Here is a 27,948-nt window from a genome sequence, read left to right on the forward strand (position 1 = left end):
TATTGTAGAGCTATGACAATTCTAAAACGAGCCTACGATGATTCCTTATGTCTCACAACAGCAAATATTACTGTATAAAAAGTTTGTAAAGTGATGAATACTTCTTGTTTTGTTTTTTCTTTTCTTTTGTTTTGGTTGAAATCATTTGCTGATACGTTGATAGGAAATTCCCAATTTGTTCGATTTTGACGCTATTTTTCCCAATTGAATGGGTACCGGTACCAGTACCCGTGGGTAGAAAAAAATCGCTGACGTGACACTGAACCTCGCCTGCCGTGTCACTGAACCTCCGTGTTAAGCCTGCCGCGAGACTGAATCTCCGTGTTAAGGCTGCCGTGACACTGAACCTCCGTGTTAAGCCTGTCGTGACACTGAACCTCAGGGTTAAGCCTGCCGTGACACTGAATCTTTGTGTTAAGCCTGCCGTGACACTGAATCTCCGTGTTGAGCCTGCCGTGACACTGAATCTCCGTGTTAAGCCTGCCGTGACACTGAACCTCCGTGTTACGGCTGCCGTGACACTGAACCTCCGTGTTAAGCCTGCCGTGACACTGAACCTCCGTGTTAAGCCTGCCGTGACACTGAACCTCCGTGTTAAGCCTGCCGTGACACTGAACCTCCGTGTTAAGCCTGCCGTGACACTGAACCTCCGTGTTAAGCCTGCCGTGACACTGAACCTCCGTGTCTTACTGTGGAATCATTAGAATTCGTGGTGGCTCAATTTTCATGAAATTTGTGGGTACCCCTCACCCACGAATTTACATCCTCAACGAATAAAGACATTCCAGAGTTATCTTTCTTACAGATATATAAATCCACAAAATTACCTCCCCACGAACCCGTGAAAATTCAGCAATCCACGAAAATTGGAAAATTGACCCCCATGAATTTAAATGATTCTACAGTAGGTTGTATCTGTTTGACCCTTGACTCACTTTTAATGCCAAGGCCTTGAGAATATGCCAAGTCCTTGAGAATAGAAAGGCCTGTACATTGTTACTGAAGAAAATGTTGTTATGGTTACAGACACAAACGTGAAGTTGACGCAGAGGCTGGGCGATGTGCATTCGATAACTTCCGCAACTGGATGGTGCATCAAACTGAAGCAGAGGTTAACATACGACAAAAAAGGGTGAGTGTTCTATTTATAGAATGTTCTATAGACAGTCTGCACCGTGAAATACCCTCGAATTTGTTTCACATGTCTAACAGTCTGCACAGTGAAATACCCTCGAATTTGTTTCACATGTCTAACAGTCTGCACAGTGAAATACCCTCGAATTTGTTTCACATGTCTAACAGTCTGCACCGTGAAATACCCTCGAATTTGTTTCACATGTCTAACAGTCTGCACCGTGAAATACCCTCGAATTTGTTTCAAATGTCTAACAATCTGCACAGTGAAATACCCTCAAATTTGTTTCAAATGTCTAACAGTCTGCACAGTGAAATACCCTCGAATTTGTTTCAAATGTCTAACAGTCTGCACAGTGAGTTATTGTATTGGTCATTTTTAGTCTGGAACAATCTGCACAGTGAAATACCCTCGAATTTGTTTCAAATGTCTAACAGTCTGCACAGTGAAATACCCTCGAATTTGTTTCAAATGTCTAACAGTCTGCAAAGTGAAATACCCTCGAATTTGTTTCAAATGTCTAACAGTCTGCACAGTGAGATATTGTATTGATCATTTTTAGTCTGGAACAATCTGCACAGTGAGATATTCTTGGATTTAAGTGTAATGGCACCCTGAGTTGTTATTAGTGATTCTTAATTTTTTTTTTTTTTGGAAGAGGAAGATGAAATTTTAATTATAGTTTTTTAAAAAAAAATCATTTTGATGGGAAAAGGAAGTGTCGAATTATCTGGATGTGATATTGAAGAACAAGGGAGCAGTAATTAATTATTTTTTTTTATTTCAGGCTTTTTACAGTAAAAAAGAATCATTTGCGCACAATAAGTACTCGGCAGAATTTAACGACGACAGACATCGACGAGCTGCAAGATCCGGATCGTGCAGTCTGGGCACCCAGAACACGTGCATCTTGTACATGCGGTCTGATCCAACACTGTTTAACCGATTTAAAAGTGATCTCAATGGGGTAAGCTTGGTGTGGACTTTGATGATTTTCTTATCTGCATGTACAACCACAGAGTAAAAGTACATTGTGAGACCTTTAAGCTTTTCTCGTAATTTAATCAAATACCAGTTAACGTAGTTCCACACTCCTGTGGCATCATAAGATTTTGCATTTGGTCAATGATTTAATGACTGGAACATAAATTTTGTTGGGAGTCTTTTTCAATAGTTGTTTTTAAAAAAAAATGTCAGCTATAAAATATTTCAAAAGTCTTAGTTATATTTGAATAGTCAATGATATGTTTCAAAATATTGAATCCAAGGACAATAACTCCATTTTCAATAAATTATTTATCAAGTCCATTATGCGATAGATTTCCTTTATTTCTCACAAACATTTTACCAAGGTGATAAGGAATCATTATCTGTGTCTTTCGTGAAATTACATAAAATTTTAATCCATGAGTGATTTTGAATAGCTCAGCTGTATGGTGCCAGACTTCGGTTTTTTATGGGGGTATACATACTCTAGAAGCTATAAATTTGAAATTATTAAGGAAAGGTATGGATTTTTCCTCATAAATAACTATAGCAGATGATATGTAAATCATGCTATAAGGAAACTGTGTCCACATTTATTCGTTTTTTAACATTTTGGAGAACAACGCTAATTCAATAATTCTGCACTTATTGTTCTAAAACTTGATGAACATATTAAAAATGACATGTGTTTTAGTTATTGAAATGTTTCTTGATAAATCAATGCAATTAAACAATTTTCTTGTTGTTTTTATTTTAAAATAACGACAAATAACTGTTTCCAATGAATTTCATAAAAATCTACATAGGGGAACATGACTTCAGTAGTGTCTGTAATGAAAATTAATATGGAAATCCTTAACTAATTCGCATTTTTTCATTACTCTGAATGTTAATTTATTGATTCCAAACAAAAAAATGCTACCTAAACCCCAGAAATCCAATACTAAGGACCCACCTTAAGCCACACAAAATTAATTTTCTGGGTCTTGGATACAAAAACCAGATAATTTATTTTTCATAATTCATAAAATTGCAGAAAATTATCAGAGCCAGATGTATAGATCTATGTACATTTTGTATACAGTTAGGCCATAGACAATTGATTATCTGGTTCTCAGTTTTCTTATCAGAGCCAGGTGCATCTATGTACATGTAGAACCAGGTACATTTTCTACTGATCTCAATAGCGTTCAATTTTCAGCAACTTTGGTGGTGTAGATAGAGCACTGGTTTATATAGAAAATCATTATTCATTCATTATCAAATACAGAGAAAGCACTAAATTATGAATTATCGAATACAGAGAAAGCACTAAATTATCAATTATTGAACACGGAGAAAGCACTAAATTATGAATTATCGAATACAGAGAAAGCACTAAATTATGAATTATCGAACACAGAGAAAGCACTAAATTATGAATTATCGAATAGAGAGAAAGCACTAAATTATGATTATATATGTCAATTACTTCATTAGCACCAGCTGTGTCAAATCTTAGGTACGCTAAAATAAACCTGTACAGGTAGCGTAATTTATGGTTTGTGGGCTATATAGAGTTTGTGGAAGCCACAGTGATAAAGAATTTCATTTCAGAATGAGAACGCTGCCAGAGATGAGATTCTCTCATTCTTCGCCAGTCACGTCAGTGCTCTGAATGAAATTTATGGGCGGACTAAGTTCGAACCATTGACAGGGAAAGCTGGGTCATGTTTTCAAGGAGTTCAGTTCCAAATTCAACGCACGACGGTAAATTATTTATGTGTTATAGATTGTAAGTTTGTTGTGTGTTATAGATTGTAAGTTTGTCGTGTGTTATAGATTGTAGGTTTGTCGTGTGTGTTATAGATTGTAAGTTTGTCGTGTGTGTTATAGATTGAAAGTTTGTCGTGTGTTATAGATTGTAAATTATTTATGTGTTATAGATTGTAAGTTTGTTATGTGTTATAGATTGTAAGTTTGTTGTGTGTTATAGATTGTAAATTATTTATGTGTTATAGATTGTAAGTTTGGCGTGTGTTATAGATTGTAAGTTTGTTGTGTGTTATAGATTTTAAGTTTGTTGTGTGTTATAGATTGTAAGTTTGTCGTGTGTTATAGATTGTAAGTTTGTTGTGTGTTATAGATTGTAAGTTTGTTATGTGCTATACATACATGCCAACTTTCCCGATTTAGGCGGGATCTTCCCGATTTTACCCTCCGGTCCCGCTTTCCCGATCGGGAAAGCAAAATTACCCTAAAATCCCGATTTGAAATTTTTTCCGACCAAAATTTCCGATTTCACGATTGAAAACGAGTTTGAAAGCGGGATAATCGTGAAATCTCGTGACCAGAATTGGAAATCCCGCGTCATTTCTGAACTGGCCAATCAGAAATCGGGACAATATTCAGCCATTGCTGTTTACCTGTGTCGCATGGTGTCTGGTTGGTCTGCCTGTGTCGGGGTGTTTATTGGACAGTACGAAGCATGTTTTGATAGTAATTAATCGGGAAGACGGATTTCAAATTGACCTATGGCTATCCTTTACACAAACGTGAATGACAACGATGCTAGTGTCACCACCAAACAATCGGACATTCCGCCTCTCGCTGACAGCATCCAAAATTTGCAATAAGGTACGTCAAGTATATATTTTTTCCAACTATAATAATATAGGCTATCCAAATCTATCCGTCTATAGCGATGTATTATATAGTCTATATAGTATAGTATTCATTAAATATACTTTGTGATGCGTAATTCGCACAAGTCTGTACTGAATTTTTTATTTAGCAAGTAGCCTTAATTTACAAGTAAAACGGAATATTTTGATGTGTTTTTTTTTTCCTGGTAATTATTTCAGATGTCATGGGTGCAAAGGTTTTGTTCGCAAACTTCATAGCAGGGCAGATCACTCCTTTTTTGGTTGCAATGCAGATTATTCCACCAGTCTCTGCAAGCCCATGTTTACAGACAAGCAAGATCGCCTTTGCAGTCGTACCTAAATGCATGTGCTTTAATTTAAATTTTGATATATAGACCGGCCAATGTTTATTGTATGGTGTAAAAGGATGCAACCTTAAATATTATTTGATATTATGTATGTGACTTGTTGAAGACTTTTTGCTGAATAGATGATTTCAATAAAATATTAATTTATATCTTTCAAAGTTTTTTTTATATAGTTAATGGTCAAACACATTTGATGTTGTGTTAATATATGATACATTAACAATGATTTGATTGATATTTTATTTGAAAGGACAAATATTTATTTTCATGCTAAAATGTCGTGAATTTTGAGCTTTGAAAAAAGGTCGTCGTGCGCAAAATCCCCCATGGGGATTTCTAAAAGTTGGCATGTATGGCTATAGATTGTAGGTTTGTCGTGTGTTATAGATTGTAAGTTTGTTGTGTGTTATAGATTGTAGGTTTGTCGTGTGTGTTATAGATTGTAAGTTTGTTGTGTGTTATAGATTGTAGGTTTGTGGTGTGTTATAGATTGTAAGTTTGTTGTGTGTTATAGATTGTAGGTTTGTCGTGTGTTATAGATTGTAAGTTTGTTGTGTGTTATAGATTGTAGGTTTGTTGTGTGTGTTATAGATTGTAAGTTTGTCGTGTGTGTTATAGATTGTAAGTTTGTTGTGTGTTATAGATTGTAGGTTTGTCGTGTGTTATAGATTGTAAGTTTGTTGTGTGTTATAGATTGTAGGTTTGTCGTGTGTGTTATAGATTGTAAGTTTGTTGTGTGTTATAGATTGTAGGTTTGTCGTGTGTTATAGATTGTAGGTTTGTCGTGTGTTATAGATTGTAAGTTTGTTGTGTGTTATAGATTGTAAGTTTGTTGTGTGTTATAGATTGTAGGTTTGTTGTGTGTGTTATAGATTGTAAGTTTGTCGTGTGTGTTATAGATTGAAAGTTTGTGGTGTGTTATAGATTGTAAGTTTGTGGTGTGTTATAGATTGTAGGTTTGTCGTGTGTTATAGATTGTACGTTTGTGGTGTGTTATAGATTGTAGGTTTGTCGTGTGTGTTATAGATTGTAAGTTTGTCGTGTGTTATAGATTGTAGGTTTGTCGTGTGTTATAGATTGTAAGTTTGTCGTGTGTTATAGATTGTAGGTTTGTCGTGTGTTATAGATTGTAAGTTTGTTGTGTGTGTTATAGATTGTAAGTTTGTTGTGTGTTATAGATTGTAAGTTTGTCGTGTGTTATAGATTGTAAGTTTGTCATGTGTTATAGATTGTAAGTTTGTTGTGTGTTATAGATTGTAAGTTTTTTTTGTGTGTTATGTACCGTATCAGGAATTTTTAGCAAGGCACAAATTTAGGGATTTCTCCATGAAAACGAGTATATACAGACCCTGAAACGTGCTACTACACCTTAAAAACGAACTGAACCGTTCCGTGCAAGAAACGAACCGTACCGTTCAAGAAACGTACCGTACCGTGCAAAAAACGAACCGTACCGTTCAAGAAACGTACCGTCCCGTTCAAGAAACGAACCGTATCGTTCAAAAAGTGTACCGTACCGTGCAGAAAGCGTGCAGGATAATATTATGCAAACCCCGCCCCCAAAAGCCCGAAAGCGTACCGTACCGTGCAGAAAGCGTGCAATTTATGTCACGTGACCCACTTTTTCAGCCACAGTATATTATTTTCACAATGGCGCCCGATGGGAAAGGAGGTCGTAGACTATTGCTGGCTATTCGAAGCATTATCCTCAAACATCACGAAGCTGGGTTATCAACTGTGAAAATCACCGAGATGCTTAAAACATCTTTGATATTCTTTTTTTTTTTAAATTACTTTCCGTAAATGTCACATTGTTTCAGTGCATATATGTGTATGTATGTTATCAACAAGTACCCAAGTTTTGACTGAATTATGCATAAAAATTCGTTTTATACTGTGAACTGTTAACAGAAATAGACATCAGATCACTGCACGGATTTTGCATGCATGCTTCTGCAGCCAGTCCTGTGTACTGTGGATGTATATTTCACTTGCAGACTTTTAAAGAGTGAACCAAGGGGCATTTCGTTGTTTTAATGGAATTTCTGTTTCAATCAATTCTTTTAAATTCAAGGGTGAAGTTAACTATAATACTGTAATAGTACTTACAAGTAGCCTATTTAATTTCTTCATATAATCAGGGACGTCGACGTCCCTGATAATGCTACTACACGTATGGCACAGGGCTTGCCGTAAGAAGATGAAATTGATATTTGTAGCGTTAATGTATTCAATATGTACTTTCCTACGTACAGTGACCGATTAGAAAAATTGTCACGTTCTACACTGTAATATTTTCATTACTTTATTAGCAATAATTTTGACATATCTTTTTCTCTTCTACATTGATAACGACCCATATAGATAGATGTAGATTGGCGGATTTATTATATACACTAATAAACAATTTTTAATTACATCGACAGAGAAATAAATAGATACATACATGTGTAAAAGAATGTAAACAAGTTAAATTGATGCAAAGCATCAAATCGGCCACAAAAAATTATTCATTTCAGCATTTTCAAGTATTTCAACAATATATAGAAAAGGTATATGAAACATTTTTATTGCAAACTATACACTTGCCTTACTTTTCTGTTAATTTTTTTAAATTCAATTTTCAGTGATCAAAAATAAAGTCAGGGAAATGAAAATCGGACTTCGCGGGATAAAGGATAGGAATATATATGTATTATCATCATTTTATTTGATTCAAAGACAAATGCAACAGATATCTAACATTATTAATTATGAATGACTGAATGCTGACAAAAAAGGACGTACAAACTTCACGTGCAGATATCCTGGATCTTTCATAATGCCGATGATAAATCACAATAAATGTGAAGTGCAGAAAATAATCATTGTGTCATTTGCGACTTTAGTGTATTCAAAACAAAATTCACTTCTTCTTTAAAAACTTTTCCAATTTAGGCACTGTAATTTATATCCGGAAACTTAATACGCTTTGTTTTTACACTTACGCACGCCCATGTCGGGGAGCAGTTCATGTAACAACTTTTTATAAAATCGTAAATTAATAAATGTCTGATGAGAAATGAAAAACAAATTGAAACGTAATAACAACCATTAAGACTTAGACTTAAGCAAATTCTAAAAACTTTTATTCATAACTTTTATGTACGTTATCAATATGGAATTATTCCATCGAAGCAATCAAAAATAACGTCTCATTTCACCATGTGCACATTCTAACACAACCACAAATCCTGCAGCCGATAATCAAAGAGCCGAATAAGACCGATCGAGTGATATTATTTACAATATTTTAAATGCAAAAGAAGATATCCCAACTTCTATGGGCAAGTGGAAAACTGAACTATCTTCATATGGAGTAGATGATATTTCAGTGCAAGATGTGTTTAAAATTTGTTTCAAAACATCTAGTGATTCTTCTGTTCAGTGGCTACAGTTTAGAATTTTACATAGAATTCTTCCTGTTGGTTATTATTTGAAAAACATTAGTGTTAAAACAGATGATCTCTGTAGATTTTGTACAAGTAACATTGAAACAATAACACATTTTTACTTCGTGTAATAAGACCCAAACATTGTGGAGTGAGTTAAGTCTTCATATATATAGAAAAATTTCAGAAAGAATTGGTTTTAATGTGTCAAATATAATATTTGGTGAAATTCCACTGTCTTTAAATAATAAAGCTATAAACTTTATAATTCTATATGCTAAACAATACGTATATATCTGTTTAATGCAGAATAAAGAACCAAATCTTGTTGGATTACTATGTCACTTAAAGTTTAAATATCATGTAGAGAAATATGCTACAATTCAAGCATTTAAAATACATAACTTTGATAAAATATGGATGAAGTGGGAAAATATTTTTGCAATTGATTAATTATTACTACATGTACTTATCATTATTTTTAGTACATGTATTTAATTGTTATTATTATTACTTTCACTATTGTACAGCAAGTAACCTAAACCACAGAGAGATGTATGCATGTATGAAAGGTACGTTTGTGTAAGTGTTTGATGTATTGTATGTAACCAAAAAAATAAATAAATTATTAAAAAAAAAAAAAAAAAAAGACCGATCGAGTGAAAACAAACTATCGAAACGTACAATTTATACGAAGTCAAAGCATTCAGGCAATGGCCACCTCATTAATAAAACGTGCAAACCGTTCACAAAGCGTGCAGCTATTTTTAGCAAACCGTACCTTGCAAGAAGCGAACCGTACCGTTCAAGAAGCGTACCGTACCGTGCAAGAAACGAACCGTACCGTTCAAGAAACGAAGCGTACCGTTCAGAAAATGAACCGTACCGTTCAAAGCGTACGAACCGTACCGTGCAACTGGTGTAGTAGCACGTTTCAGGGTCTGTATATTTAGGGGGAACTAATTTTAGCGATTCTATAATTCCAGGAAAGATAACTCTTACTTCCGATATGGAATAAATTGTTAGCAATATTAAATTTTAGCCATCTCATCACTCTCACTAATAATGCCAAAATTAAATCCTCGCTAAAAATTCTGCATATATGTTATTGTCTTCTTGAACTTTATTATTCCTAAGTGTACGTTACCTTCACTCTTAGCTGGTCTGTGTTAATTCCCATAGATTAGAAATGGGATCCAGTTTAGAATAGGTCCTCAGTACCCCCTTGCTTGTCGTAAGAGGCGACCAAATGGGGGCGGTCCTTCAGATGGGACTGCAAAAACCGAGGCCCCATGTCACAGAAGGTGTGGCACAATAAAAACCCAGGGCTTGAAACTTACATTTCAGTCTGCAACTATTTCCGTTAATTTGCCCTGGAAACTTCTTGGATGCTTTTTCTTTTCAGAAACCCTGTCTTGCTCTTTCTCAATTTTAATGTAATCTTTCCGTTTTGATGAGTTTTGTGACAGGCTTTTAATGTAATCTTTCCGTTTTAATGAGTTTTGTGTCAGGCTTTTATGTAATCTTTCCGTTTTGATGAGTTTTGTGACAGACTTTTATGTATCGCCACTTGGCGCCACTATTTCAAGTCTGTTGTTTCAGTAGCACTTGAAATGACACCGTTAAACTGTTGATATCACAAGACTCTTCAATGACACATACTGGATGATTCTATTCATAAGATTCGGGACTTTTCAGAAAACAGAATAAATTAAGATGAATTTTAAAGGTGATTGTTCTTCATTTACTTTTGGGTTTTAAAATCATTTTAAACATTTCACAGAAAGATTTTTTGATTTCGATTTTGAAGAGATCTACGATCTCTATCAGTCACAGACTGAGGGACATACATTAGTTTCTAGCCCTGAGATCCCTCCATGCTCAAAAACCGTAAGCGCCGAGCATAGGCCTAAATTTTGCAGACCCTCACCGGCAATTACGACGTCTTCATCTGAGTGAAAAATTCTCAAGCGGAATATGAAACAATATACAATCCACCAACCAGATATTTCTAGCTAGTCTACCCCCAGTTGATGAAGACAGATTTTTTTCTTCTTCAGATAATGACTGACCAGACGGAGAACTGCTCGAATGTTCTTAAGAAGACTGCCTTCTGTCAGCCGAACATTGACGTCAGTAATTTCCTGAACCTGAACTCGCTGACCAATCATGACGCATTTTGTCTGGCCTACATTTTCACCTATCGTGATTTTTCCCACGGTACCTTGGGGCTTGCCTGGGTTGGATCTCCATCAGGTTTGTTTACGATAATTCACAATATTTCACAAACATAGAAAATTATTCCTTATAAAATAAAATTTTGAATTCTGGATGAGTTTAACAGCTCTATAAAGTTTTTTTGTTTGTTCAGCATGTTCTGAATTCCAAAGAAAATGTGATGATACTTCATGTAATTAAAGCATGTATATGGGGATGAATGTAGAGATACTTCATATATTTATAATGTGTACACTTTCAGTACTTTGATTATAACGTATGTACGAGGATAATTTTCACATCACTGGTCTGATAGTTATAGATGGTGATGAATATTTCAATCATGCAATCAATTTCATCTGCACTTGCAGCATCAGCAGGGGGCATATGTGAGAAGTTTAAATCGTACACCGAGGGGAACCAACAAGTGAAGAAAAGCCTGAACACTGGGATCGTGACGATCATCAACTACAACAAACGCGTGGCTCCGCGCGTCTCGCAGCTCACCTTCGCTCACGAAGTCGGACACAACTTTGGATCACCTGTGAGTTTTATTATAAACCCTCCCTTTATTATTACAGTCTTTATGATTATTACAAAATATATTATCATTACAATCTTTATCATTATTATGATATATATATCAGTATTACAATATTGATCAGTATTACAATATTTATCATTTGTACAATCTTTATTCTTACAATATTTATCATTATTACAATATTTATTCTTACAATATTTATCATTATTACAATCTTTATTCTTACAATATTTATCATTATTACAATATTTATTTTTTACAATATTTATCATTATTAGAATATTTATTCTTACAATATTTATCATTATTACAATATTTTTTTTTACAATATTTATCAATATTACAATAGTTATTCTTACAATATTTATCATTATTACAATATTATTATTACAATATTTATCATTATTACAATATTCTTACAATATTTATCCCCTCGCGCAACTAGTTGCGGAGGGGATATAGCATCGCTACTGTGCGTGTGTCTGTGTGTGTGTGTGTCCATTATAGCTTGTGGGTAAGATTTAAAGAGAACCTTTGCACTAACGATTCTCAGCCTTCGCATACATATGTGGCATTGTAACAAGACGAACCCTATTCATTTTCAAGTTAATCGGTGAAATATTTCTTAAAATATCGCGTCTTTACTACTTAAAAACTGTGAAATTTTATGTACGAGTTGACAATACTCACTTCCGGTTAATTCAAACTGGTACCCTGTCAAGTTACGATTCTGGTCCAATCTCTACCCAGAGTTGTCGTTCCTTGCTCTCACTTACACCTCTGTCAACGTCTCAAGGGTTTTACAAGATTTTTGTAAAATGGCACGTGTGCTTAAATGACGTATGGTTTTGACTACAGTTAGAAAAATATACGTAAATAAATAAATATTGAGCAGATGTCAAGTCTTTTTGTGACACAAGAAGCATTGATTAGGGTTGAAACGTGGATATTGGGTAGTTCTATTGCACCAGGCCTATACATTGGTATATAGTAATGGAAAAAAATCTGCAAATAGTTGCTTGTCCTACATTTTCCAGATATTTTTAAAATAGTTCTTAGTTTTATTAGCTGTAAAAAAGTGGATTTACATGTGGAATAACATTGCTTATTTTGAGACGTTAACAGAGGTGTAAGTGAGTGTAAGGAACAATAACTCTGAGTAGAGATTGGATTCTGGTCGCTTCGGTTGCACCAATTAACAGGGAACCAGTTAAAAGAAAACAAGACAACTTACGTCTGCTGCAGGTAAGTTTGTATTTGTGCATTGTCATATTAGTGCACGTTGGCGTGCGCAAAGACAGTCTGTAGGAATTAAAAGCGCCATCTCTGATGCTGAGTAATTAAAATAATTTGATGAACGTCGCGGTTTCATTACCAGATTACCCCACGTGTTTACAATACAGAATTAATTCAGATTACCACACGTGTCTGTTTACAGAATTAATTTCTGAATTAATTCTTGAGGCGTACGTAATTTTTGAAAGCTCTAAAAATATTTCACAAGCTTCGTCGACCTGTCAACACTGGTATATTGTCTTTTTACATAACGAAAAAATATTGCTTCCGTGGGAATTTTCTGAGTTCATGCATTCTGCATACAACAACTGTGAGGTATATCAGGTAAGTAAATTACTGAAATTTAGTGCATACGTGATATGTTTCTGCTAGGAATAAGGGAAACTGCCCAACCACGTATGTATATGCCCCCCCCCCCCCCCCCAAAGATAATATGCACCTTGATAGGTTTATTAAAAATGCCATATTAATTATCCCACCCCACCACCTAATGATGTTAGAGGTATCTGAATTTTAATCAGTAATAAATAGCTATATATATTTAACAAAAACCTATATATGAATATATAGAATAGGAAGAATAAGGGAAACTGCACAATCACATATCCACCCCCCCCACCCCCACCCCTACCCCAAAATGATATGCACCTTGATAGGTTTATTACAAATGCCATGTTAATTATGCCCCCCCCCACCACCACCACCAAATGATAATAGAGGTATCTGAATTTTAATCAATATTAAATAGCTATACAGTATAATCTGTAAACCGGCTGTGTTCCAAAGAAATTGGCCGGTTTACACAGAGTGCAGAATGTTGAAAAGTATGAGAGTTGCTTTACTTGTATTCGCGAGGGGATGCTCCGCTTAGCAGTGTTCTTGTTATCATTATTACAATATTTATTTTTACAGTATTTATCATTATTACAATATTTATTCTTACAATATTTATTCTCACAGTATTTATTATTATTACAATATTTATTCTTACGATATTTATCATTATTACGATATTTATTCTTACAATATTCATCATTATTACAATATTTATTCTTACAATATTTATCATTATTACAATATTTGTTACAATATTCATCATAATTACAATATTTATTCTTACAATATTTATCATAATTACAATATATATTCTTACAATATTTATCATTAATACGATCTTTGCTGTTCTGTGAAACTTCACAATCAATAGACAAAGTCAGACTTCGGACTGTTTATCTTCATCAGCATGACGACGGCCAGGAATGTGCTCCGTACGGGACAGGAAGCTCAGGTTCGAATAACGGGAACTACATCATGTTTGCAAGCGCCACCCAGGGAAACCTGGCGAATAACGATGACTTCTCGCCCTGTAGCAAAGACAACATCACTTATGTCATAGACGCTGTCTCCAACAGTCGCAACGGCAAGGTCAACTGCTTCACTCGTAAGTACAAAGTTCAACGGCTTCACACATAAGTACAAAGATCAACTGCAAGGTCAACTGCTTCATTCGTAAGTACAAAGGTCAACGGCTTCACACATAAGTACAAAGATCAACTGCAAGGTCAACTGCTTCACTCGTAAGTACAAAGGTCAACGGCTTCACACATAAGTACAATGGTCAACGGGAAGGTCAACTGCTTCACTCGTAAGTACAAAGGTCAACGGCAAGGTCAGCTGCTTCACACGTAAGTAGAGAGGTTGACTGCTTCACTCCTATTGACAGTACACAATATCTATAATTATTTGTGGTGGATCTTTCTAATAGTAATTCTAAACAGTAATTTGTGGTAGATCAGCGCACGTATATATTGTTTGTGGTAGATCAGCACACGTATATATGTATTGTTTGTGGTAGATCAGCACACGTATATATATATTTGTGGTAGATCAGCACACGTATATATATATATTGTTTGTGGTAGATCAGCACACGTATATATATGTATTGTTTGTGGTAGATCAGCACACGTATATATATATTTGTGGTAGATCAGCACACGTATATATATATATATTGTTTGTGGTAGATCAGCACACGTATATATATGTATTGTTTGTGGTAGATCAGCACACGTATATATATGTATTGTTTGTGGTAGATCAGCACACGTATATATATGTATTGTTTGTGGTAGATCAGCACACGTATATATATGTATTGTTTGTGGTAGATCAGCACACGTATATATGTATTGTTTGTGGTAGATCAGCACACGTATATATGTATTGTTTGTGGTAGATCAGCACACGTATATATATATTGTTTGTGGTAGATCAGCACACATATATATATATATTGTTTGTGGTAGATCAGCACACATATATATATATATTGTTTGTGGTAGATCAGCACATGTATATATATATTGTTTGTGGTAGATCAGCACACGTATATATATGTATTGTTTGTGGTAGATCAGCACACGTATATATATGTATTGTTTGTGGTAGATCAGCACACGTATATATATATATTGTTTGTGGTAGATCAGCACACGTATATATGTATTTGTGGTAGATCAGCACACGTATATGTATATTGTTTGTGGTAGATCAGCACACGTATATGTATATTGTTTGTGGTAGATCAGCACACGTATATATATATTGTTTGTGGTAGATCAGCACACGTATATATGTATTGTTTGTGGTAGATCAGCACACGTATATATGTATTGTTTGTGGTAGATCAGCACACGTATATATATATTGTTTGTGGTAGATCAGCACACGTATATATGTATTGTTTGTGGTAGATCAGCACACGTATATATGTATTGTTTGTGGTAGATCAGCACACGTATATATATATATTGTTTGTGGTTTATTCTACAGAGTCTAATATGGCGTTCTGCGGTAACGGAATCGTGGAAGGTGATGAAGAGTGCGACTGCGGCTACCTGGAAGATTGTAACGATATCTGTTGTAATCCACGACTGACAGGAAATCAGAATACGAACGGATGCACGCGGAAAATAAACCCGAGCACGAACCAGAAGTACGAGTGCAGGTAAGCAATGTTGACAGAGGTGGATCCAAGAATTTACGCCACGGACATTGAAGATGTGGGGGACTTTGTTTTTTTGGTCTGTCTATAACGTTAACCCTGACAGTTTTTTTTAAGGTCTTGATTTCAAGGGCCAGGGCTTTTCCAATTGGGGAAAAATAGCGACATTTGCTTGAAATTGGGGGAAAATGTTTCATACAAAGAAATAGGGAAAAACCCAATTCAGAGTGCTTTAAGGTATAATTGGGCTCCTTCTGACTTTCAATTTGGATAAAGTTTACCTAATTCAAATAAGCAGAGGTCAGAAAATTAGGTTTACTTAAGAAATTTGAAGTAAAAAAAAATTGTTATCTGTGGGCCTGTAAAGAAGATTTATGAATGATTAGGCTACCCTGCTTGATTTGTTTTCATTGCTTGGGAATTTCAAAGCAAAAATTGGGAAATATACCTGCTTTTTAGAATTGGGAATGGGGCCTTATTTCGGGCCCCTACAGACCCTAAAAAAACCCTGCCTGGTCCTAGCCTGCAATGTCTACAGAGCACATAGATTTTATACTGGAAGCCAACTTTTATTTATGATGAATTTATTTCATGATTCACCTGTGATAAACTGGTTCTCATTGTTATCAATAACATTTTTAGGACACCTGTGATAAACTGGTTCTCTTGTTATCAATAACATTTTTAGGACACCTGAATCACACCTATTGCTATCCATTTTCATCCGTTGTTGTCCGTTGTGCAGTGATTTGAACATTTTCATCCGTTGTTGTCCATTGTGCAGTAAGATTTGAACATTTTTGTCCGCTGTTGTCCGTTGTGCAGTAAGATTTGAACATTTTCATCCACTGTTGTCTGTTGTGCAGTAAGATTTGAACATTTTCGTCCACTGTTGTCCGTTGTGCAGTAAGATTTGAACATTTTTGTCCACTGTTGTCCGTTGTGCAGTAAGATTTGAACATTTTCGTCCACTGTTGTCCGTTGTGCAGTAAGATTTGAACATTTTCGTCCGCTGTTGTCCGTTGTGCAGTAAGATTTGAACATTTTCAGCTTCATTTCTTAAACTACTTGGCCAATTTCAGTGTGTAGCATCTGGAGGGGAACTTAAATTGTGGAATTCATGATCACTACCCCAAGGGGCCATGAATTTTGGGTAAAAACTGTAAAAACTTGATATAATCTCTGAAAACTTCTCTACTCCTTAGCATCTAGCAGACAAACCAAGTACATGGTTATATAATGAGGAAGCATTTAATGCCTCTTCCCAATCTTTGAATTCTTGATCCGAGGCTCAGGGGTTGTGATGTTAGAGTGGGACTTCATTGGTCACATATTGACTTTGTATGAATTGTTTAAAAATCGTCTGATATGGGGGGGGGGGGTTAAGTGTTAAAGTTTCCCTGTTTTCTTTCGGAAGGTCGGTGGTCTCTTCGCAGGTACATTGTATCTGGGTTCTCTCTTCCACCAATAAAAACTGGGCGCCACCAGATAACTGAAAAATTGTTGAGTGTGGCAGAAAAACATCAATCAATCAATCAATCTCTGATACTGGGCATCTAACAGACCAACTAAGTACATGCATTTGATGAGCAAGGGGGCCTCTACCAAAATTTTGAAATCCATGGCTACTACGTCAGGGTTCAAGCCACAGGGCGGGGCCAATATGGCTACATTGATTGTATATTATTTAACGTCCCTCTCGAGAATATTTCACTCGTATGGAGACGTCACCATTGCTGGTAAAGGCTCCGGTGAAGGGCTGCATAAGTTTGACCTATGCTCGGCATTTATGCCTTTTGAGCAGGGAGGGACCTTTATATATTGTGCCACACCTGCTGTAACACAGGTCCTCTGTTTTCATGGTCTCTTCCGAAGGACCTTCCCCATTTAGTCGCCTCTTATGATAAGCAAGGGGTACTGAGGACCTATTTTAACCTGGATTCTATGGGATCCAATATGTCTATATAATAAATTTGTATTAGATAACAGAAAATCTCCCCTACTGCCATATATATATATGAGAAATACTAAATGCATGATTATAGTGATGTTCATGAAACTCTCTACTAAATTGTGAAATTCATGGCTCCTACATCAAGGTCAATATCGCCACAAAATAAAACTGTCTAAAAATTAGTTTTTTGTTTACTTTCACAGTCATGGGAGATAAATTTTTCTAATTTCATCTGCTACTTCTAAATTTAATGAGAACCCTGGGTCATGATGCCCATAGTGTCCTCTTCTTAAGTTGTGAAATTTATGGGTCGGGGTCTTATTGACGGGGGGGGGGGGGTCAAAATGATTTTTAGCTCACCTGAACCAAAGGTTCAAGTGAGCTATTCTGATCACATTTTGTCCGGCGTCCGTCTGTCCGTCTCTCTGTAAACTTTTCACATTTTCGACTTCTTCTCCAGAATCACTGGGCCAATTTCAACCTAACTTGGCCAAAAGCATCCTTGGGTGAAGGGTTTTCAAGTTTGTTCAAATGAAGGGCCATGTCCGTTTCAAAGGGGAGATAATCACAAAAATGCAAAAATAGGGTGGGGTCATTTAAAAATCTTCTTCTCAAGAACCACTGGGCCAGAAGAGCTGAAATTTACCTGAAAGCTTCCTGACATATTGCAGATTCAAGTTTGTTCAAATCATGGCCCCCGGTGGTAGGATGGGGCCACAAGGGGGGATCAAAGTTTTACATACAAATATATAGGGAAAAACTTTAAAAATCTTCTTCTCAAGAACCACTAAGCCAGAAAAGCTGAGATTTACATGAAAGCTTCCTGACATAATGCAAATTCAAGTTTGTTCAAATCATGGGCCCCTAGGGTTGGATGGGGCCACAATAGGGGATCAAAGTTTTACATACAAATATATAGGAAAAATCTTTAAAAATCTTCTCAAGAACCACTAAACCAGAAAAGCTGATTTTTACATGAAAACTTTCTGACATAGTGCAGATTCAAGTTTGTTCAAATCATGGCCCCCGGGGATAAGATGGGGCCCCAAGGGGGGGGGGGATCAAAGTTTTACACACAAATATATAGGGAAAAACTTTAAAAATCTTCTTCTCAAGAACCACTTAGCCAGAAAAGCTGAGATTTACATGAAAGCTTCCTGACATTATGCAGATTCAAGTTTGTTCAAATCATGGGCTCCGGGGGTTGGATGGGGCCACAATAGGGAATCAAAGTTTTACATACAAATATATAGGAAAAATCTTCTTCTCAAGAACCACTGAGCCAGAAAAGCTGATTTTTACATGAAAACTTTCTGACATAGTGCAGATTCAAGTTTCTTCAAATCATGGGCTCCGGGGTTAGGATGGGGCCACAATAGGGGATCAAAGTTTTACATACAAATATATAGTTAAAATCTTTTTCTCAATAACCACTGAGTCAGAAAAGCTGATATTTATAAGAAAACTTTCTGACATAGTGCAGATTCAAGTTTGTTCAAATCATGGTCCCCGGGGGGTAGGATGGGGCCACAAGTGGGGGTGGGGGTCAAAGTTTTACATACAAATATAGAAAAAAGCTTTAAAAGAACCATTGGGCCAAAGAAGTTGACATTTACATGAAAGCTTTCTGACATAGTGTAGATTCAAGTTTGCAAAGGGTAGTTTGGGCCATAATAGGGACCAAGGTTTTACATGCAAATATATATGGAAAGTCTTGAGATATGGGCCAAGGTGACTCAGGTGAGCGATGTGGCCCATGGACCTCTTGTTATGTTTCAAACTTCTATTTTTCATTCTTCTGTAAATGAAAAGGAATTGTGTTCATATTTTGAAAGATCATAACCATGTGCAGAAAGGACTCCATATTGAGACCTAAATGCAAATATGAGCTATGATACTCGGGTGACCGTTAAGGCCCGTGGGCCTCTTGTATTGTAGTGATTGATTGATTGTATCTTGCTTGATGTCTCTCTCAAAAATTTTTCACTCATATGAAGACATCACTAAGGCAGGTGAAGGGCTTCATTTAGGCCTTTGCTCGGCACTTAAGGCCTTTGAGCAGTGAGGGTTCTTTAGCGTGCCACTCCTACTGTGACACGGGGCATCCGTTTTTAAGGTCATCTCCAAGGACCCGTGACATTCACACCTGATGCCGAGCGTTTGGCGATGGAACTGTCACTCCCTGTTTTAACGACTTAGGTGTCGCGGCCGGGATTTGAACCCTGGCCTCCCGCATGCGGGGCGGACGCTCTAACCTGTAGACCACTGCGGCGGTTGTATTTATAGTGTATTTATTTATGAAGTGTTTGTCTGGTACAATAACTAGACTCTTGTTTTCTTGTTTACAGTTACATTAACGAGTTGTTTTTAGCTCACCTGAGCCGAAGACTCAAGTGAGCTTTTCTGATCACATTTTGTCCGGCGTCCGTCTGTCTGTCCATCTGTCTGTAAACTTTTCACATCTTCATTTTCTTCTCATGAACCACTGGGCCAATTTCAACCAAACATGACCTAAAGCATCCTTGGGCGAAGGGCTTTCAAGTTTGTTCAAATGAAGGGCCATGTCTCTTTCTAAGGGGAGATAATCACAAAAATGCAAAAATAGGGTGGGGTCATTTAAAAATCTTCTTCTCAAGAACCACTGGGCCAGAAGAGCTGAAAGCTTCCTGACATATTGCAGATTCAAGTTTGTTCAAATCATGGCCCCCGGTGGTAGGATGGGGCCACAATAGGGGATCAAAGTTTTACATACAAATATATAGGGAAAAACTTTAAAAATCTTCTTCTCAAGAACCACTAAGCCAGAAAAGCTGAGATTTACATGAAAGCTTCCTTACATAATGCAGATCAAGATTGTTCAAATCATGGGCCTCTGGGGTTGGATGGGGCCACAATAGGGGATCAAAGTTTTACATACAAATATATAGGAAAAATCTTTAAAAATCTTCTTCTCAAGAACCACTGAGTCAGAAAAGCTGATTTTTACATGAAAACTTTCTGACATAGTGCAGATTCAAGTTTGTTCAAATCATGGCCCCCGGGGGTAGGATGGGGCCACAAGGGGGATCAAAGTTTTACATACAAATATATAGTTAAAATCTTTTTCTCAATAACCACTGAGTCAGAAAAGCTGATATTTACAAGAAAACTTTCTGACATAGTGCAAATTCAAGTTTGTTCAAATCATGGCCGCCGGGGGGTAGGATGGGGTCACAAGTGGGGGGGGGGGGGGGGGGGGGGGGTCAAAGTTTTACATACAAATATAGGAAAAAGCTTTAAAAATCTTCTTCTCAAGAACCATTGGGCTAAAGAAGTTGACATTTACATGAAAGCTTTCTGACATAGTGTAGATTCAAGTTTGCAAAGGGTAGTTTGGGCCATAATAGGGACTAAGGTTTTTCATGCAAATATATATGGAAAGTCTTGAGATATGGGCCAAGGTGACTCAGGTGAGCGATATGGCCCATGGGCCTCTTGTCTCATTTACAATTACAATAACTAGTTATTTTTTCGTTTACAGTCCGACACAGGGACCCTGCTGCAGCGCCACCTGTAGTTTTGTTCAGAACCAAGCCCTGAAATGTCGAGCTGAAACTGACTGCATGAAGGCGCAACTTTGCAAATATCCTAATAATTTCTCATATCTGTGATATTATCAATATGCAGTGGCCCGACCGGGGGGGATTTTTAGTAGCATACTGACCAGCCTGTCTGTCCACGGTTGTAGTGTGTGTATATCTCAGTAAAGTTATGATTATGACGTGACAATAGGTCGTGAGCTGGTGTGTGGATGTCTCAGTAAAGTTATGATTATGACGTAACGACGGGTCGTGAACTGGTGTGTGGATATCTCAGTAAAGTTATGATTATGACGTAACAACGGGTCGTGAACTGGTGTGTGGATATCTCAGTAAAGTTATGATTATGACGTAACGATGGGTCGTGAACTGGTGTGTGGATATCTCAGTAAAGTTATGATTATAACGTGATGACGGGTCGTGAACTGGTGTGTGGATGTCTCAGTAAAGTTTGATTATGACGTAGCAATGAGTCATGAAATGTCATTAAATCATTGCTCAAGGCCACAATGAGAAAGAAAAAACTTGAAAGCTGCTCAGTTTCAAATTCTGATGATGCTGGCAGGTATTTTTTTTTTCACTGGGCTTTAGCATGAGTTATCTTTCTTTTTTATGTTGACTGTAGTGTGAGTTACCTTTCCTTTCTCATGTACATGTTTATATAGAATAAGCAACGAAATATGGAATTTTTATTTTCATATAAAAAAAAAAGCTTCACACATGACAAATTTATTCTACTATTCATAAACGCATATCATTTGAGTTTGCATTCACTAATTATTTGAATAAAAGATACTTACAATCTTCACATCTTCTAAAAGTTTCACTTAAATATCTTTAACGAAAGAGTTCCCTCATTTACATGAATAAACAAATGTAAATTAAGAAAAAAAAGATTTCATGCAATACCTTCACAACGAATGTAGCGGGGCCTGAGAATCCATTGATTTATGGTCTTGTAGAAGCTTGATTTAACGTTGCATTCAAATACTTGGAACAGTTCCCAGTCTGGAAACGTTGCATTAAGATGAAGCTAATGTTTGAAGAATTAGGATCTTGTCTATATAATACATAAGGAGTGGAAGAGATTTTTCTGAGATTATTGACCTTAATTCTTCTGCACTGGGATCACTGCACAGTGTCCAGATTCCGTGAAGGAGCCGGACCTCAAGATCTGCAACGACCACAGCCAAGTGTGTCTAGACGGGGTAAGTAATAATCACAGACAAGTGGGTCTAGAGGGGGCAAGTATTGATCAGACGAGTGTGTCTAGAGGGGGTAAGTATTAATCACAGATGAGTGTGTCTAGAGGGGGTAAGTATTAATCACAGACGAGTGTGTCTAGAGGGGGTAAGTATTGATCAGACAAGTGTGTCTAGAGGGGGTAAGTAATAATCACAGACGAGTGTGTCTATAGGGGGTAAGTATTAATCACAGACGAGTGTGTCTAGAGGGGGTAAGTATTGATCAGACGAGTGTGTCTAGAGGGGGTAAGTAATAATCACAGACAAGTGTGTCTAGAGGGGGTAAGTATTGATCAGACGAGTGTGTCTATAGGGGGTAAGTATTAATCACAGACGAGTGTGTCTAGAGGGGGTAAGTAATAATCACAGACGAGTGTGTCTAGGGGGGTAAGTATTGATCAGACGAGTGTGTCTAGAGGGGGTAAGTATTAGAATTTTGCTTAGATATTCAGAACAGGAAATTATTTTTCTAGATTTCCTAGCCCTTGGGAGTAGTGATACTTTTTATACCCCCCGCAACAAGTTGTGGGGGGGTGGGGGGGGGGGGGGGGGTATACTGGAATCGGGTTGTCCATCTGGCTGTCTGTCCGTCCGTCCGTCCGTCCGTCTGTAGACGCAATGGTTTCCGGACTCTAAAGCATTATCCTTTCCACCTACCGTCACCATATCATACATATGGACTACCCATGGGATGAAGATGTTCCCTATCGATTTTGGGGTCAAAAGGTCAAAGGTCTAGCGCACTGGACATCGAAGTAGCAATATGGTTCGGTTTGTCATGCCATTTGTTTTTTACACTCAGAAAAGAGGTAGTTTGTACCTATTACCAACACCCTTTGGGAGATTGGGGTAAGCGGGGGGTATTCTTAGTGAGCATTACTCACAGTACCTCTTGTTTTACAAGTACTCAGGTGACCAATAAGGTCTCTGTCTCTCTTTTTACAGTTCTGTACTGGTTCCCTGTGTGTGTCATGCATTGTTATCTATTACAGTTCTGTACTGGTTCCCTGTGCCTGGCAATCAATAGTTCTAATGGTAACAGGAGGGAATGGGAGGAATGCTTCATCACTAAGTCAGGGGACCTCACTGTGGCCCAGAAAGAGGAGTTGTGTAATCTAGCCTGCAGTAAGTAATTGTAAGAGAGGGGGCCTCATTGTAGACAGATAGAGGTGTATAATCTAGCCTGCAGTAAGTAATTGTTATACAGGGGGACCTCATTGTAGACAGATAGAGGTGTGTAATCTTGTCTGTAGTAAGTAATTGTTATACAGGAGGATCTCATTGTAGACAGAAGTGTGTAATATTGTCTGTAGGAAGTAATTGTTATACAGGGGGACCTCATTGTAGACAGATAGAGGTGTGTAATATTGTCTGTAGTAGGTAATTGTTATACAGGGGGACCTCATTGTAGACAGGTAGAGGTGTGTAATATTGTCTGTGGGAAGTAATTGTTATACAGGGGGGTCTCATTGTAGACAGATAGAGATGTGTAATATTGTCTGTAGTAAGTAATTGTAATACAGGGGGACCTCATTGTAGACAGATAGAGATGTAATCTTGTCTGTATTAAGTAATTGTTATACAGGGGGACCTCATTGTAGACAGGTAGAGGTGTGTAATATTGTCTGTGGGAAGTAATTGTTATACAGGGGAGTCTCATTGTAGACAGATAGAGATGTGTAATATTGTCTGTAGTAAGTAATTGTAATACAGGGGGACCTCATTGTAGACAGATAGAGATGTAATCTTGTCTGTATTAAGTAATTGTTATACAGGGGGACCTCATTGTAGACAGAGGTGTGTAATCTTGTCTGTAGTAAGTAATTGTTATACAGGGGGACCTGATTGTAGACAGATAGAGGTGTATAATTTTGTCTGTAGTAAGTAATTGTTATACAGAGGGACCTCATTGTAGACAGATAGAGGTGTATAATTTTGTCTGTAGTAAGTAATTGTTATACAGAGGGACCTCATTGTAGACAGATAGAGGTGTGTAATCTTGTCTGTAGTGAATGATTGTAAGACAGGGGGGTCTCATTGTAGACAGATAGAGATGTGTAATATTGTCTGTAGTAAGTAATTGTTATACAGGGGGGTCTCATTGTAGACAGATAGAGATGTGTAATATTGTCTGTAGGAAGTAATGATTACATTACCTTTAATTTTTTTTAACCAGTGTGTAGGCTAGCGATTTTCAGTACTATCAGTACTTTGATTTTTAACCTGAGTGTGTGTAGGCTAGGAATATGATGATAATGCAATTTTTCCCGTTTGATTGTAATGAATTTTCAGACAGGTTCGTGTTTAGTTTATTTATTACTTTATTTTCGTATAATTTTATTGATTTTTCAGACTGATAGTTTATTATATAAGTTTTGTTTAATTCTTTTGGTAATTCAGTCTAGGTTGTTCATGCCATCATTCGTTTCACCGTTATTTTGGGATTATGTATGTAAAACATGTCGGATTATAAACTGAAGATAAACATGTTTTTGTGTAGTGATTTATTCCGCCTTTCCTTGATTTACAATGTATGTAAAACAAGTCGGATTATAAACTGAAGATAGACATGTTTTTGTGTAGTGATTTATTCCGCATTTCCTTGATTTACAATATATGTAAAACATGTCGGATTATAAACTGAAGATAAACATGTTTTTGTGTAGTGATTTATTCCGCATTTCCTTGATTTACAATAATATATGTAAAACATGTCGGATTATAAACTGAAGATAAACATGTTTTTGTGTAGTGATTTATTCCGGCTTTCCTTGATTTACAATGTATGTAAAACATGTCGGATTATAAACTGAAGATAGACATTTTTTTGTGTAGTGATTTATTCCGGCTTTCCTTGATTTACAATATATGTAAAACATGTCGGATTATAAACTGAAGATAAACATGTTTTTGTGTAGTGATTTATTCCGGCTTTCCTTGATTTACAATGTATGTAAAACATGTCGGATTATAAACTGAAGATAGACATGTTTTTGTGTAGTGATTTATTCCGCATTTCCTTGATTTACAATGTATGTAAAACATGTGGGATTATAAACTGAAGATAGACATGTTTTAGTGTAGTGATTTATTCCGCATTTCCTTGATTTACAATGTATGTAAAACATGTCAGATTATAAACTGAAGATAGACATGTTTTAGTGTAGTGATTTATTCCGCATTTCCTTGATTTACAATGTATGTAAAACATGTCGGATTATAAACAGAAGATAACCATGTTTTTGTGTAGTGATTTATTCCGCATTTCCTTGATTTACAATGTATGTAAAACATGTCAGATTATAAACTGAAGATAAACATGTTTTTGTGTAGTGATTTATTCCGCATTTCCTTGATTTACAATATATGTAAAACATGTCGGATTATAAACTGAAGATAAACATGTTTTTGTGTAGTGATTTATTCCGCATTTCCTTGATTTACAATGTATGTAAAACATGTCGGATTATAAACAGAAGATAACCATGTTTTTGTGTAGTGATTTATTCCGCATTTCCTTGATTTACAATGTATGTAAAACATGTCGGATTATAAACAGAAGATAAACATGTTTTTGTGTAGTGATTTATTCCGCATTTCCTTGATTTACAATATATGTAAAACATGTCGGATTATAAACAGAAGATAAACATGTTTTTGTGTAGTGATTTATTCCGCATTTCCTTGATTTACAATGTATGTAAAACATGTCGGATTATAAACAGAAGATAAACATGTTTTTGTGTTGTGATTTATTCCGCATTTCCTTGATTTACAATATATGTAAAACATGTCGGATTATAAACTGAAGATAAACATGTTTTTGTGTAGTGATTTATTTCGCATTTCCTTGATTTACAATGTATGTAAAGCATTTCGGATTATAAACTGAAGATAGACATGTTTTTGTGGAGTGATTTATTCCGCATTTCCTTGATTTACAATGTATGTAAAACATGTGGGATTATAAACTGAAGATAGACATGTTTTAGTGTAGTGTTTTATTCCGCATTTCCTTGATTTACAATGTATGTAAAACATGTCGGATTATAAACTGAAGATAGACATGTATTAGTGTAGTGATTTATTCCGCATTTCCTTGATTTACAATGTATGTAAAACATGTCGGATTATAAACTGAAAATCCATTGTAGTTCCACATCAGTGATCGCGAAATGTTGAAATGTTTTACAGCCACATGTCTGCTTTCACAATTGATTTGTAACTGCATCTATATTGTATGATTTACTGAATGATGTAAAATTATGATATATATAATTTTTACAATTCCACTTATTTTTCAAAACAAATGCTAACTGTTGTCATTTCTTCTGTCTCAGGGAGGATAAATTTCACAGCGTGCTACGCCTCTTATTCCAAGGACAACGGCGTCTTCCCCCCGGAATTTAAAAAGTTGTTGGATGAAGTAAACCGCCTAAAAGGGTCCACTGGAGGGTTAAAGCTACCAGCAGGTACGGACTCTGTACTGGGGGGGGGGGGGGGGGGGGGGGTTGGTTAAATCTACCAGCAGGTAAGGACTCTGTACTGGAGGGGGGTGGGGGGGGGGGGTGCAAAGCTACCGGCAGGTAAGGATATTGACTCTGTACTGGGGGTAGGGGGGTTAAAGCTACCAGCAGGTAAGGACTCTGTACTGGAGGGGGGTGGGGGGGTGCAAAGCTACCGGCAGGTAAGGATATTGACTCTGTACTGGGGGTAGGGGGGTTAAAGCTACCAGCAGGTAAGGACTCTGTACTGGGTGTTAAAGTTACTATCAGGTAAGGACTTTGTACTGTTGGGGGGGGGGGGGGGGGGGTTAAAGCTACCAGCAGGCAAGGACTCTGTACTGGGGTGTGTGGGGTGTGGTGTGTATAGCTACTTGCAGCTTAGGACTCTGTACTCGATGGAGGGGGGGGGGGGGGGGCTACTAGCAGGTAAGGACTTTGTATGCGGTGGGGGTGGGGGAGGTAAAGCTACCAGCAAGTAAGGACTTTATTCTGGGGGGTGGGGGCTGTTAAAGCTACCAGCTTTCTTTCTGAATATTAAGGGGTGGGGTTTAAAACGAGCAGGGAGTGAGGACTGTGTAATGTAAAACATAAATGACTGAAGACCAATTGTCATAAGTCGTCTGCTTTCACCACATATGTATGTAGATATGTTGATGCTCAAGCAAGTTTTCTTGGAATGGGGGGGGGGGGGGGGGGGGGAGAACTGTGTGACATGGGAGGGGGGACTGTATGGTATGGGAGGGGGACTGTATGATATGGGAGGGGGGGCTGTATGATATGGGAGGGGTGGACTGTATGATGTGGAAGGGGGGACTATATGATATGGGAGGGGGGGACTGTATGATATGGGAGAGGGGGGGGGGGGGACTGTATGATATGGGAGGGGGGTATGCTACAACCTTAGTAAGGACTGTGTAAGGAAAAGCAGCTCATTTTCTATCAGAATTGTAACTATGATATTTTAGATCTACCCTGTATGAATTGCCAAGATGACTAGTGTGACAGTGAAGATGACATATTTTAGGCTTATGCTATTGTTGAGCTATTTTACAATGTAT

The 27,948-nt window shown here is 36.9% G+C and overlaps 1 protein-coding gene across 3 annotated transcripts in view; it reads left to right on the forward strand.

The window, feature by feature from the left end:
- LOC125660929 (disintegrin and metalloproteinase domain-containing protein 10-like) overlaps positions 1-27,948 on the forward strand; it is a 61,980-nt gene that overhangs the window by 11,868 nt on the left and 22,164 nt on the right. For all 3 annotated transcript variants that reach the window (XM_048892753.2, XM_048892751.2, XM_048892752.2), the window contains exons 5-15: positions 1,027-1,132; positions 1,923-2,102; positions 3,719-3,871; positions 10,606-10,801; positions 11,134-11,306; positions 13,845-14,043; positions 15,438-15,612; positions 21,084-21,185; positions 22,265-22,349; positions 23,378-23,510; positions 26,726-26,857. In XM_048892753.2, the coding sequence (XP_048748710.2) occupies positions 1,027-1,132; positions 1,923-2,102; positions 3,719-3,871; positions 10,606-10,801; positions 11,134-11,306; positions 13,845-14,043; positions 15,438-15,612; positions 21,084-21,185; positions 22,265-22,349; positions 23,378-23,510; positions 26,726-26,857 (1,634 nt within the window). The remainder of the gene's footprint in view (positions 1-1,026; positions 1,133-1,922; positions 2,103-3,718; positions 3,872-10,605; positions 10,802-11,133; positions 11,307-13,844; positions 14,044-15,437; positions 15,613-21,083; positions 21,186-22,264; positions 22,350-23,377; positions 23,511-26,725; positions 26,858-27,948) is intronic.

The sequence above is a fragment of the Ostrea edulis genome, chromosome 8, assembly GCF_947568905.1.
Source record: "Ostrea edulis chromosome 8, xbOstEdul1.1, whole genome shotgun sequence".
Lineage (NCBI taxonomy): Eukaryota > Metazoa > Mollusca > Bivalvia > Ostreida > Ostreidae > Ostrea > Ostrea edulis.